Source organism: Pelodiscus sinensis, chromosome 5 (genome assembly GCF_052426305.1).
Source record: "Pelodiscus sinensis isolate ZL-2025 chromosome 5, ASM5242630v1, whole genome shotgun sequence".
NCBI lineage: Eukaryota > Metazoa > Chordata > Testudines > Trionychidae > Pelodiscus > Pelodiscus sinensis.
This window is the reverse complement of record NC_143056.1, coordinates 6,501,978-6,514,818: the sequence shown is the minus strand read 5'-3', so window position 1 is coordinate 6,514,818 and position 12,841 is coordinate 6,501,978. Positions and strand designations below refer to the sequence as shown.

The 12,841-nt window shown below is 49.1% G+C and overlaps 1 protein-coding gene across 1 annotated transcript in view; it reads right to left on the bottom strand.

Annotated features, from left to right (window-relative positions):
• Positions 1–12,841, bottom strand: part of ABHD12B (abhydrolase domain containing 12B) — a 36,673-nt gene that overhangs the window by 13,232 nt on the left and 10,600 nt on the right. The window contains exons 2-6 of the mRNA XM_075926181.2: positions 6,643–6,764; positions 4,314–4,413; positions 2,132–2,251; positions 1,468–1,498; positions 36–81 (exon numbers count right to left, since the gene is read on the bottom strand). Of these exons, the coding sequence (XP_075782296.2) occupies positions 36–81; positions 1,468–1,498; positions 2,132–2,251; positions 4,314–4,413; positions 6,643–6,764 (419 nt within the window). The remainder of the gene's footprint in view (positions 1–35; positions 82–1,467; positions 1,499–2,131; positions 2,252–4,313; positions 4,414–6,642; positions 6,765–12,841) is intronic.

Below are 12,841 nucleotides of genomic sequence, written 5' to 3'. Positions count from 1 at the left end.
TTGTGGAACAGCCTCAGGTTGGGGTGGACGTTTACCTCTGTAGTCGAGAGCCAGGATGTGGAAGCCGGCACCGCTCAGCGCCTGTTTAAGAGATCAAGCGGCATTACACGGCACGGGACGGGCTACGGCAGCCAAGGCATTTCTTGCACAAAGCGCACAGCTACCGGAGGGCGCTAGAAGAACCAGCGCACGGCGGAGCAGCCCCACGCCATGAAAAGAAGGGATTGGTACCAGCTAGAGCAGCGGTTTTCAAGCGATGGGTGGTGACCCAGTGGGGGGGAGAGATGTTGGACACTGGGTCTCGGTGCTGCAAAGGGATCAGGTGAGCAGTGTGGGGGGCTAAGGCAGCTCCCTGCCTGTCCTGGCACTGCAGACTATACTGTGCCCCAGAAGCAGCTGCAACAGACCCGACTCCTAGGTGGGGGGGGCAGGGAGAGCGCGCAGGGCTCCGTGCACTGCCCATGCCCTGAGCACTAGCTCCGCACTCCCATTGGCTGGGAGCCTGCTGCCGGCTGCTTCTGGAGGGCAGCATGGTCTGTGCTGCCAGGAGAGGCAGGAAGCTGCCTTAGCCCCCCGCCGTTGACCGAGAGCCAGTTAAAGTAAGTCCCTTCTCCCCCAGCCCTGAACCCTAACCCCTCCTAGAGCCCAAAGCTCTCCTCCTCCACCCCATCCCGGAGCCCACATCTAGTCAAATTATGTTGGGTGGCGGCATCAGTCTTCTTCAACTGGGTCACGAGAAAAAAAAAGTTTGAACCCCCCTGAGCTAGGACCGACTTGCCCTACAGCTAGCCATCACGCAATGCATGCAATGGGCTTGCTGGAAAGATTTAGCCCGACCCATCTTGGTTGGGGACATCTCGCTTCCTAGGCCAGCAAATATCCCAGAACGCTGCTTGTTGTACCAGCTGTTGTACCCCACACGTAGAATCTCAGAATTCTAGAACTGGAAGGGACCTCGAGAGGTCATCTCGTCCAGTCCCTGCCCTCACAGCAGGACCCAGCACCGTCTAGACCATCCCTGCCAGGTGTCTGTCCAACCTGCTCTTAACTATCTCCAGCGATGGAGATTCCACAACCTCCCTAGGCAACTTATTCCAGTGTTTAACCTCCCTGACAGGTAGGAAGTTTTTCCCAGTATCCAACCTAAACCTCCCTTGCTGCAGTTTACGCCCACTGCTTCTTGTCCTATCCTCAGAGGCCAAGGAGAACAAGTTTTCTCCCTCCTCCTTATGACACCCTTTGAAATACTTGAAAGCTGCTCTCATGTCCCCCCTCAGTCTTCTCCTTTCCAAACTAAACAAGCTCAGTTCTTTCAGTCTTCCCTCCTAGCTCACGTTCTCTAGACCTTTCATCATTTTTGTTGCTCTTCTCTGGACCTTCTCCAAATCTTTCTTGAAATGTGGTGCCCAGAACTGGATCCACTGGGCTGTGAGAGTTTCGATACCCACTTGAATTGGTCTGACCTACCTTCATCAAGGAAACTCTGTGCCCAGAAGCCCTGTAAGAGAGTTGGGGGGGAAATATAGCTTTAACAAGGATTCATTGATTCTAAGAACACATCCTCTTTACGGGGGGCATCCGGATTATAGGCAAAGGGCAGAATAGAAGTCACGACACTTCTTTGACAACAAAAAGTTGTTTTTAGAACTTGTGGCGCTCTCCGTGGTCACGGGCCGGCTCCACCCCCTGGAAGGGGCAGGGGTGGGGACTAGCCTCTCGCCAGAGTTGTCTGGGGCCGGAGGCTTTGAAGTAAAAACACAGCGAAGGGCTTGCGACTCCCAGCCCTGCTGCTACCGTGTCACCGAGGCTATTTAAAAGGTTCGCGGCTCCGGCCTCTACTAGGGTAGCGCCGCCACTGGGAGCCGGGAGCCATTTAAATAGGATCCTGCTGCTTGAGCCTGGAAAGTCAGTGGCACGGGCAACAGGCTATAAATAGAAAGCCGCCAGATGCCGTCCGCGGGCCGGATCAAAGTGTTCGGGGGGCCGGATTCGGATGCCGGGCCGCATCTTGCCCAGCCCTGAGCCAAACTATTCCTGCCTGCAGCAGGTGATCCCGGATGTCAGTTACGACCCACACACTATACCCGACAAAATCAGACTAATGCTACATTTGCAGGTTTCTGTTCATCACCTGTTGCCTCCACTGCCGTGGAGATAAATTATAACCGGATTATCGTCTGCAAGAGCTTCTTCATACCAGCTGTGGTCCTTCCCTTGAGCCTCTGTCCCCCTGCTGGCAGGCAACACATGCCTAAAAGAACCAAGAGCCTGTAATTAACCGAGCTTGATCGTGTACATCTGGAGTTTCCATTTCAGGCCAAAGGAGACGTGCTACTGATCCATGCATCAGATTTTTTTAAAAGGCTCAGAGAGGTTGTGGTGTTAGTTCTGTGGCACCCAAAAACGAAACAATATATAGGTCGGTGAGCTTGAGGAAGTGGGTTTGACCCACGAAAACTCTTGAGCCTAGATATTGGTTTGTCTCCAAGGTGTCACGGGACTGCTCGTTTTCAAAATCAAATAACTGTGTTTAGTTAACGGCCTTCAAAACCTGGGCGAGCAGAGCCTCTTGTTACCCCGAGTCCAGCCATTTCTCTGTTCACTTCTCTACACGAAATACCCTTTTGCAAAGAGGAACAAACTGTTTGTATTTGGTCTGTCTTTAATTCAACACACTCCAAGGCAGGGCGAGGCATAATCTGGCCGGCCTCCTTCACCCAATCTTCCTCTTAGACCCCACACTCCTCCCTGCACCCCACTCGCTTCCCCCAAGCTCCCGTCTGCACCCAACCTCCGTCCCAGACCCCGTTGCTCCTCCATCATCATGGACGTGGGCGGCCCTCGACCATTTTCCAAATTCTTGGGAGTGGCCCCTCCATCAAAAATTATTGCCCATCCCTGCTATAAGGCAACATCAATTCTCGGTTTTAAAAATAGCTACGTTTTCCCAGCCCAGTGGCCACGAGCTACACCGTGATCAGTGAGCCAGAGAAAGGGCTTTGAATACATGCCTTGGGAGACCGCGAATAGGAATAACGGGGACCAACGCACATACGGCTCTGCAGCACTCCGCTGCTCATGGACATTCAGGACAGATTTCCTCTGCCGTGCCCGTAGGCGCATGGACATTGTACGCTTACTGCCGCCCTTTGGGGCGCATGGGCAGGAGGTTAGAGATCAGACTCTCTAGCCCTGTTCATGCAGGATTGTGCGCACAGACCGATTGGGTGCCTGACGTATCAAGGCCTTTGCATCCAGACACGACGACTGGTTTTATGATCACGACTACAAAGCACATCCTGGAGATCAGGAGGAGCTTACAGCTTTGCTTCAGCGCTCAAGCTTTTTGTGGCCTCCTGCAAGAATAAGGATTTAGCTGGAGAATCTAGAAAGTTGACGCAGAGACAGATTTTTTTCATGGTGTACCACACGGTAGCTGGGTGTGTCAACGACTGCTGTCATTTGAGATTGGAAAAGCATAGAAGTAGGGCAGTAAGGGGGTAACCGTTTTAACGGTTAACTGAGAAGCATCCGTTTCCATTTCGGTTACACGCTGGCTCCTGCTTCCAGGCTATGTCTAGACTGCAGAGTTCTTTCGGAAGACGCTTTTCTGGAAGACATCTTCCGAAAAAACGTCTTCCAAAAGAGGCGTCTACACAGCAAAAGAGCATTGAAAAAGTGGTCTGCTTTTTCAACAGAATGGACGCTCTCTCGCATTTCAGCTGTGATTACTATGGACGGAGTGGCCACCAGGGCACCTGTGATTTTTCCTCTTCTTGCAAAAGAATTCCCTTTTCCCCGTCCACACACGCCTTTTTCCTCGTAGAAAAAGGCTTTTTCCTCATAGAAAAAGTTTTACCAAAGTTGGAAAAACCCCTCTGTTCTTTCGATTGCAGTGTGAACGTAAGTGACGTTTTTCCGAAAAAACTCTCCAGTGTAGACATACCCCCAGAAAGCCGGCTGCCACCCCACGCTGCGGGTTCTGCAGTGTAAAGTTGTACTGCAGAGCCTGCAGCGAAGCCGGCTACCTGGACACAGGGCTGACAGCCAAGAGATAAGCTGGCTCCCCGGCACGTACCTGCTCCCGGCTGCCTGCCCCGCTCCTGGGAGCTGGCTGCGCTGAGGTGCCGCAGTCTGCATAAGATTGATACAGCAGAGCCCGCTATGTGTGCAACCACAAGGATTTTTAATGGTTACACAGTGACATCTTTACCCAATTGTTTGCATCCCTGCTTCGGAGTCAGACCTCCCCCAGGTGTCTTACAGCCCACGGGAATCAGAACGGATCTGGCGGTCAGCAGCGCTCTACTCACCACACGCCAATGGAGACCTCCGGCTCGGGGGCGAGATAGAAGTTGACAGTGTGGTTCAGCCACAATTCCGGCTTCCCAAGTTCCACAAAGGGGAAGGCCACTGAGAAAGACAAGGCACAAAATATTACGTGGGGAGTTCTCCCCCTCCAGAGCTGCACTGAGCCCATTCGCAGCTTGGCAGAAAACCTGCGCAGTGTGTAAGCGAGGACTTCACGGTGAAGAAATGGAGTTGTTTACCTGGCCTTGCTGTGAGGCGACAGCCCACTAATCCAGAGGAATTGCCAAGGCGTGATCATAGAATCATAGAATAATAGGACTGGAAGGGACCTCGAGAGGTCATCGAGTCCAGCCCCCCGCCCTCAAGGCAGGACCAAGCTCCGTCTACACCATCCCTGACAGATGTCTATCTAACCTGTTCTTAAATATCTCCAGAGAGGGAGATTCCACCACCTCCCTTGGCAATTTATTCCAATATTTGACCACCCTGACAGTTAGGAATTTTTTCCTAATGTCCAATCTAAACCTCCCCTGCTGCACTTTAAGCCCATTACTCCTTGTCGGGTCCTCAGAAACCAAGAGGAACAAATTTTCTCCTTCCTCCTTGTGACACCCTTTTAGATATTTGAAAACCGCTATCATGTCCCCCCCTTAATCTTCTTTTTTCCAAACTAAACAAGCCCAGTTCATGAAGCCTGGCTTCATAGGTCATGTTCTCTAAACCTTTAATCATTCTTGTCGCTCTTCTCTGGACCCTTTCCAATTTCTCCACATCTTTCTTGAAATGTGGCGCCCAGAACTGGACACAGTACTCCAGCTGAGGCCTAACTAGTGCAGAGTAGAGCGGCAGAATGACTTCACGAGTTTTGCTTACAACACACCTGTTGATACAACCTAGAATCATATTTGCTTTTTTTGCAACAGCATCACACTGTTGACTCATATTCAACTTGTGGTCCACTATGATCCCTAGATCCCTTTGTGATGCATAATTTCTTTGTGCTGTTGTAACTAGGGATGCCGAGGGGCAATCGAGTACTTGATTAACCAATAAGTCTGGGCTTATTTAATCTTATGGAGTACACACGTACACACACGTACACCCCACTGTATCAGAGGCAGCAAGAGGAAGGGAGCAGGAGCCAGTGCAGGGGGAGCCGGCTTCTAAGCTGGCTCCCCACAAGCACCGGATCCATGAAGCTGCCTACCTCCCTGATACACAGGCAGCAGCATGGGGGGGGGGGGGGGGCAGACAGGAGGGAGCCGGTACATGCAGGAAGCCAGCTTTCAAGCCACCTCCCTGCGTGTACTGGCTCATGTGAGCCGCTTGACCCCTCCTCCCCGCCCCATGCTGCTGCCTCTCTATCAGAGGAAGCAGTACTGGAGGGGAGGAGGTGGGAAGGCAGGAGCAGATATACTTGGGGACCTGGCTTTTAAGTCACTTCTCCTTGCGTGCTGGCTCTGGGGAGCCACCTATCCCCCTCCCCACACTGCTGCCTCTATCGGCTCTGGCTCACCGCAGAAAGAGGCTGCTCCTTGAGATGCCGGTGCAGCTACTGTCTGCTCGGAGTTCCCCTCCCCTGTCGAAAGGGGCTGCTGCCATCCAGAGCTGCTGCCTCTGATAGGGTACGTCTACACTGAATCCCTAGTTCGGACTAGGGATGCAAATGGAGACGACCGAAGTAGTTAATGAAGCGGGGATTTAAATATCCCGCGCTTCATTAACATGATCTTGCCGGCGCGCTAGTTCGAATCACAGCTGATTCAAACCAGGAAGTGCGCGCCAGGACGCGTTAGTTCGGACTAAAGCCCTTAGTCTGAACTAATCTTACCATCACTAAAGTAATTGAAACGGGTGTGATTATATTGTATGATGTTGCCCAATAAAATACTCAGAATTTTAAAACCGCGTGCACAGAATGTTTAAACGTTTTGGTGCAGAATTCCCCCAGGAGTTATAGATGGAATGCTATCCGGTAGGTCGGGCCACTTATGGATCTTCCAGCACCCACCTTCACCTGAAGACACACAGTTATCAACTCCAATGCATTTCTCATCCCGCCAAACTTGTTACCCCGCAGAAGGGTTGCCAACCTACCCCTCACCCCCATGCGGCTTCAAGGTTTTAGTTCACATCCCAGCAATCTCTTGAAATTAGCCAGGATCCCCCAAAGAAGCACTTTCAGTCTCAGCGCTTTGATGTACTTTCCTCCGTAGCGTTGAAATGAGTCCAACATCGTGCATGTTTGCTCTTTGGTCATTGAGAAAGAAGCACACGAGGGCTTCCGCACACAATTTCTCAGCCACACAAGTCCGGGGGAGGAATACTTACAGATATTGAGAAAGACAAACTTGTTCAGCAGCGCAGGAAAGAGACGCACAAGGAATGGTACGGAGACGTAAATAACGAGGAGATGCAGGACTAGTGTGCTGAATAACCGGGACGACCGACTCCTGAAAGGCAAATAAGCCCCGTTCATACACACTAGAAGAAAACAATACTTAAGACTTTAGTTGAAGGTTTCATAGGACGCGGGGGAGAGGGGGATAAGAATAGTTGGGCCAAGTCTTTAGCTTAGGGCCATGAATGAAAAAGAGGCCTAGAGCTTCGCAGAGGTGGGAATGTTCAGATTCTTGCAAAAGCTATTTGAAGAGAAGTCACTTGCCCATCGGGCGCTGGAGACCTCTCCGAGCTCACCAGTTGCTAGGGTAACGGTTGTGCTGTACAGCAACATGGCCGCCTGCAGAGACTCCAATTAACCTGGCTTTTGTCCTCTAGGTGACGCCGGGAAAATGATCCTCGGGTCTTTCAAGAGGAGCATTTATTAGCTGGAGCACTCAAATTTACAGAAGGCAGCCTATGCACAAGGCAAAGGACTTCAGTATTCCTAGCATGGACTCTTAATAGCGTCTCTTTTCATGAGGCAATGAGTAAGTCCCGATTAGTGAACTTCAATAGCTTCAGGAGCAGCTGAACATAAGTCCGAGGTGTCACTGGTAAATGAGCAAAGCAGACGCGGACAGTGTGGTCCATAGTCACACCTTCCAACGGGGACAAGCCAGCATCTATGCAATGCAGCGTTCTAAAACGGCGCCACGAGGCCTACTGTTTCCAAGGTATGTTTGTAGGGACGGCCGTCAGGCTTGCTTGGGACGTTAGCATTATCCCAAAATGCTTTCAGTGGGCCTCCCGTATCATGTTAGTGGGGGTGGCCCAGTTACCTCCATGACACTACGGATTTCCTGAGAAAACTACAATGCATAGGTGATCTTCCAGAAAACACCATCCCAGCCACCATGGATATAGAGGCTCTATACACAAACATCCCACATGCAGATGGAGTACAAGCTGTCAGGAACAGTATCCCTGATGGTGCCACAGCACAACTGGTGGCTGAACTCTGTGAATTTATCCTCACACACAACTATTTCAGATTTGGTGACAACATATACCTCCAGACCAGTGGCACTGCTATGGGCACCCGCATGGCCCCACAATACGCCAACATTTTTATGGCTGACCTGGAACAACGCTTCCTCAGCTCTCGTCCACTTACACCCCTTCTCTACCTACGCTACATCGATGACATCTTCATCATCTGGACCCATGGGAAGGAGACTCTGGAAGAATTTCACCATGATTTCAACAGCTTCCACCCCACCATCAACCTCAGCATGGACCAATCTACACGGGAGGTCCATTTCCTGGACACCACGGTACAAATAAGTGACGGTCACATCAATACCACCCTATACTGAAAACCTACCGACCGCTATACTTACCTGCATGCCTCCAGCTTCCATTCCGGACACACCACATGATCCATTGTTTACAGCCAAACACTGAGGTACAACCGCATATGCTCCAACCCCTCAGACAGAGACCTACACCTACAAGATCTTCAACAAGCATTCTGTAAACTGCGATACCCACACGAGGAAATGAGGAGAAAGATTGACAGAGCCAGACGTGTACCCAGAAGCCTCCTGCTACGGGACAAGCCCAAGAAAGAAACCAACAGAACACCACTGGCCATCACCTACAGTCCACAGCTAAAACCTCTCCAACGCATCATTAGTGATCTACAATCCACCATGGACAATGATCCCTCGCTTTCACAGGCCTTGGGAGGTAGGCCGGTCCTTGCCCACAGACAACCCGCCACCCTGAAGCATATTCTCACCAGCAACTACACACCGCACCATAATAACTCGAACTCAGGAACCAATCCATGCAACAAACCTCGGTGCCAACTCTGCCCACATATATACACCAGCAACACCATCACAGGACCTAGCCAGATCAGCCATACTGTCACTGGTACGTTCTCCTGCACATCTACCAACGTAATATATGCCATCATGTGCCAGCAATGCCCCACTGCTATATACATCGGCCAAACAGGACAATCCCTACGTAAAAGAATCAATGGACACAAATCTGATATTAGGAATGGCAACATACAAAAACCTGTAGGGGAACACTTCAATCTTCCTGGACACACAATTGCAGATCTAAAGGTAGCCATCCTGCAGCAAAAAAACTTCAGGACCAGACTTCAAAGAGAAACTGCTGAGCTACAGTTCATCTTCAAGTTTGACACAATCAACTCTGGATTAAACAAAGACTGTGAATGGCTCGCTAACTACAAAAGCAGCTTCTGCTCTCTTGGAATTCACACCTCCAGATCAGCTGCTAGAAGTGGCCTCATCTTACCTGATTGGATCCACCTCGTCATCTCCAGCCTGATCCTGGCCTGCATATTTATACCTGCCTCTGGAAATTTCCACTACATGCATCTGACGAAGTGGGTCTTTGCCCACGAAAGCTTATGCTCCTACACTTCAGTTAGTCTATAAGGTGCCACAAGACTCCTCGCCGCTTTTACATAAAAACAGCCAGACTGGGTCAGACCAAAGGCCCATCCAGCCCAGTGTCCTGTCTGCCCACAGTGGCCAATGCCAGGTGCCCCAGAGGGAGTGAACCGAACAGGTAATGATCAAGTGATCTCTCTCCTGCCATCCATCTCCACCCTCTGACAAACAGAGGCTAGGAACAGCATTCCTTACACATCCTGGCTAATAGCCATTAATGGACTTAACCTCCATGAATGTATCAAGTTCTCTTTTAAACCCTGTTACAGTCCTAGCCTTCACAACCTCCTCAGGCAAGGAGTTCCACAGGTTGACTGTGTGCTGTGTGAAAAAGAACATCCTTTTATTTGTTTTAAACCTTCTGCCTATTAATTTCATTTGGCGGCCCCTAGTTCTTGTATTATGGGAACAAATAAATAAATTTTTCTTATTCACTTTCTCTACACCACTCATGATTGTGTAGACCTCTATCATATCCCCCCTCAGTCTCCTCTTTTCCAAGCTGAAAAGTCCCAGTCTCTTTAATCTCTCCTCATATGGGACCCATTCCAAACCCCTCATCACTTTAGTTGTCCTTCTCTGAACTTTTTCGAATGCCAGTATATCTTTTTTGAGATGAGACCACATCTGTACGCAGTATTCAAGATGTGGGCGTACCATGGATTTATATAAGAGCAATAACATATTCTCCATCTTATTCTCTATCCCTTTTTTAATTACTCCTCACATCCTGTTTGCTTTTTTGACTGCCGCTGCAAGCTGTGTGGACGTCTTCAGAGAACTATCCACGATGACTCCAAGATCTCTTTCCTGATTAGCTGTAGCTAAATTAGCTGCCCCCCCCCCCCATCATATTGTATGACTTACAGTGACTTGTAGGACTGCCAGTGATGAAAGCAGAAATGAAGCTATTTACATAAAGATGGAAGTCCTGGGAGTGCCAAGATTAAGACCAGAATTGGGTTCTGGAATGTACGTACCATTATGAAACGGGTAAGCTTGCACAGATTACAAATGAAATGAGACGCTACAGACTACATATTCTTGGTATCAGTGAGAGTAGATGGATTGGATCAGGAAGAATAAAGACTAGTACTGGTGAAACAGTCCTTTTTTCTGGAAGGGATGAGGACCACCACCATGAGGGAGTAGCTAACATCCTGAAGAAAGGAACAGAGAAGCGTTTGCTGGAATGGAAAGGTTTTTAAAATCACCACGCTTGTTTGTGGTAAATATCATGCCAGTACAAGTGTCCCTGTCATGGTCAAACAAGGAAATCTACTTACAACAGAGGGAACAAGAGGTTCATTGGGCAGAATATTTTCAGGAAGTTCTAAACAGGCCACCACCAGAAGAAGCAGCCGATAGTCTAGAAGAGGAAATAGACTTGACACAAATACTGCTCCACCAAAAATGGAAGAAATTAGCATGGCAATAAGATCCTAAAGAATGGTAAAGCTCCAGGACACGATAATCTCAATGCTGAATTGTTCAGAACTTGCAGCCACTATTCTCCATATTTTTTGGCCAAGAATAATTTCAAATCAGGACCTGCTTGCACGGTGTCAACAAGAGGACATGGCCACCATCATTATGAAAAGATGCTGGAGATGGATTGGGCACGTGCTCAAGCGAGATGGAAGCTCCATCACAAAGACTGCTGTGCACTGGACCCCTGAAGGGAAGCGGAAACAAGGACGACCCAAGACAACATGGCGCTGGACCACTGAAGTAGAAATGAAGAGCATGAATTACGCATGGGGCACTCTTAAGAGGCTGGCCAGAGACAGACAGAAGCGGAGGACCTTTGTTGCTGCTCTATACACCAATGGGCATGAAGGACGATGATGCTGATATTGTATGTATAGTTGGGGTTATTTTCCCCAACGTTTATAACTTTGCACTTATCCACGTTAAATTTCATTTGCCATTTTGTTGCCCAGTCACTCAGTTTGGTGAGATCTTTTTGAAGTTCTTCACAGTCTGCTTTGGTCTTAACTACCTTGAGCAGTTTAGTATCGTCTGCAAACTTTGCCACCTCACTGTTTACCCCTTTCTCCAGATCATTTATGAATAAGTTGAATAGGATTGGTCCTACAACTGACCCTTGGGGAACACCACTAGTGACCCCTCTCCATTCTGAAAATTTACCATTTATTCCTACCCTTTGTTTCCTGTCTTTTAACCAGTTCTCAGTCCATGAAAGGACCTTCCCTCTTATCCCATGACAACTTAATTTACGTAAGAGCTTTTGGTAAGGGACCTTGTCAAAGGCTTTCTGGAAATCTAAGTACGCTATATCTACTGGATCCCCCTTGTCCAGATGTTTGTTGACCCCTGTCACGTTACTGGATTTTAAGGGGAGTAGCCAGATCACTACTACACTCCTGAGGGGTGTTTGCCCCAAAAATTGATACAAAGGGGGTCATGTGAGGTGTCAAATGAAAGCTTATGGTCTACAGATTCTTTATATGCTATTCATATACCTGTATAATGTCTGCGCGTGAAGTTATAAATATGGACTCTGTGTTGATGCTGAAAGATTCTCTGTCTGAGGCAGAGCAATGGGCTGGGAATGTTTGCCCATGGACATGCTAATGAGCAAAGCTCCAGGGAACAATGGACCCCTGGAGGCCAAAGACACAGCTGGCCACTGGCCATGTGACTCTTCAGCTTGGAAGAAGCCAGGAGGGGATATAAATATGCCACGTGGCCGACTCCATCTTCGTACTCAGCTCTTCATCCCAGAGGCTAGAGTGCAGGGATCGAGGAGCCAGAAAGAACTGTGGACCCATCCTGACATAGGGTGTACACCAAAGACTTTTAAACCAGCAGTTATAACATCTCTGCTGCAAGCCTGCATCAAGAACTGGGAGATTCGATGCATGTAATGTATGATACTTTAACAACCTTACTCTCATGCTTTTCTTTCTTTTAATAACAAACCTTGTTAGATTCTAAAGGATTGGCTCAGCGTGATCTTGTGGGTAAGGTCCAGACTGTATATTGACCTGGGATCTGTGGCTGGTTTCTTGGAACCAGACAGAACTTGTTCAGGGTAGATGAGATTGGGCTCTAAGACCCCCCACCTGTGTATGAGGCCCGGGGCCATCTGGGGCACGGATATTGCTGGAGTGTCAGAGGGGTTTTTGCTCGTGAGGCTTCTGGCTGGCTAGGCAGGAAGCTGAAGCGCTCTGTGGGACCGGTTTGTGGCCTATTTGGGAAGGTCTCCAGTCTGGGGGCTGTAGAGAGCCCCGCATTTGAGCAATTCGCCTTGAGCGGATGCCCTCAGCTGTGCCCAGACCCGGCCTGTCACACCCCCTTCAAAGAACTCTAATAGATTAGCAAGATGTGATTTCCCTTTGCAGAAACCATGTTGACTTTTGCCCAACAAATTATGTTCTTTTACGTGTCTGAAAATTTTATTCTTTACTATCGTTTCAACTAATTTGCCCGGTACAGATGTTAGACTTACTGGTCTGTAATTCCCGGGATCACTTCTAGAGTCCTTTTTAAATATTGGTGTTACATGAGCTATCTTCCAGTCATTGGGTACAGAAGCGGTTTTAAAGGATAGGTTACAAACCATAGTTAATAGTTCTGCAAAGTGTGTCACGTAAGGTGTCATTTGTTGAGTGTGATTATCCTGCTTCTAT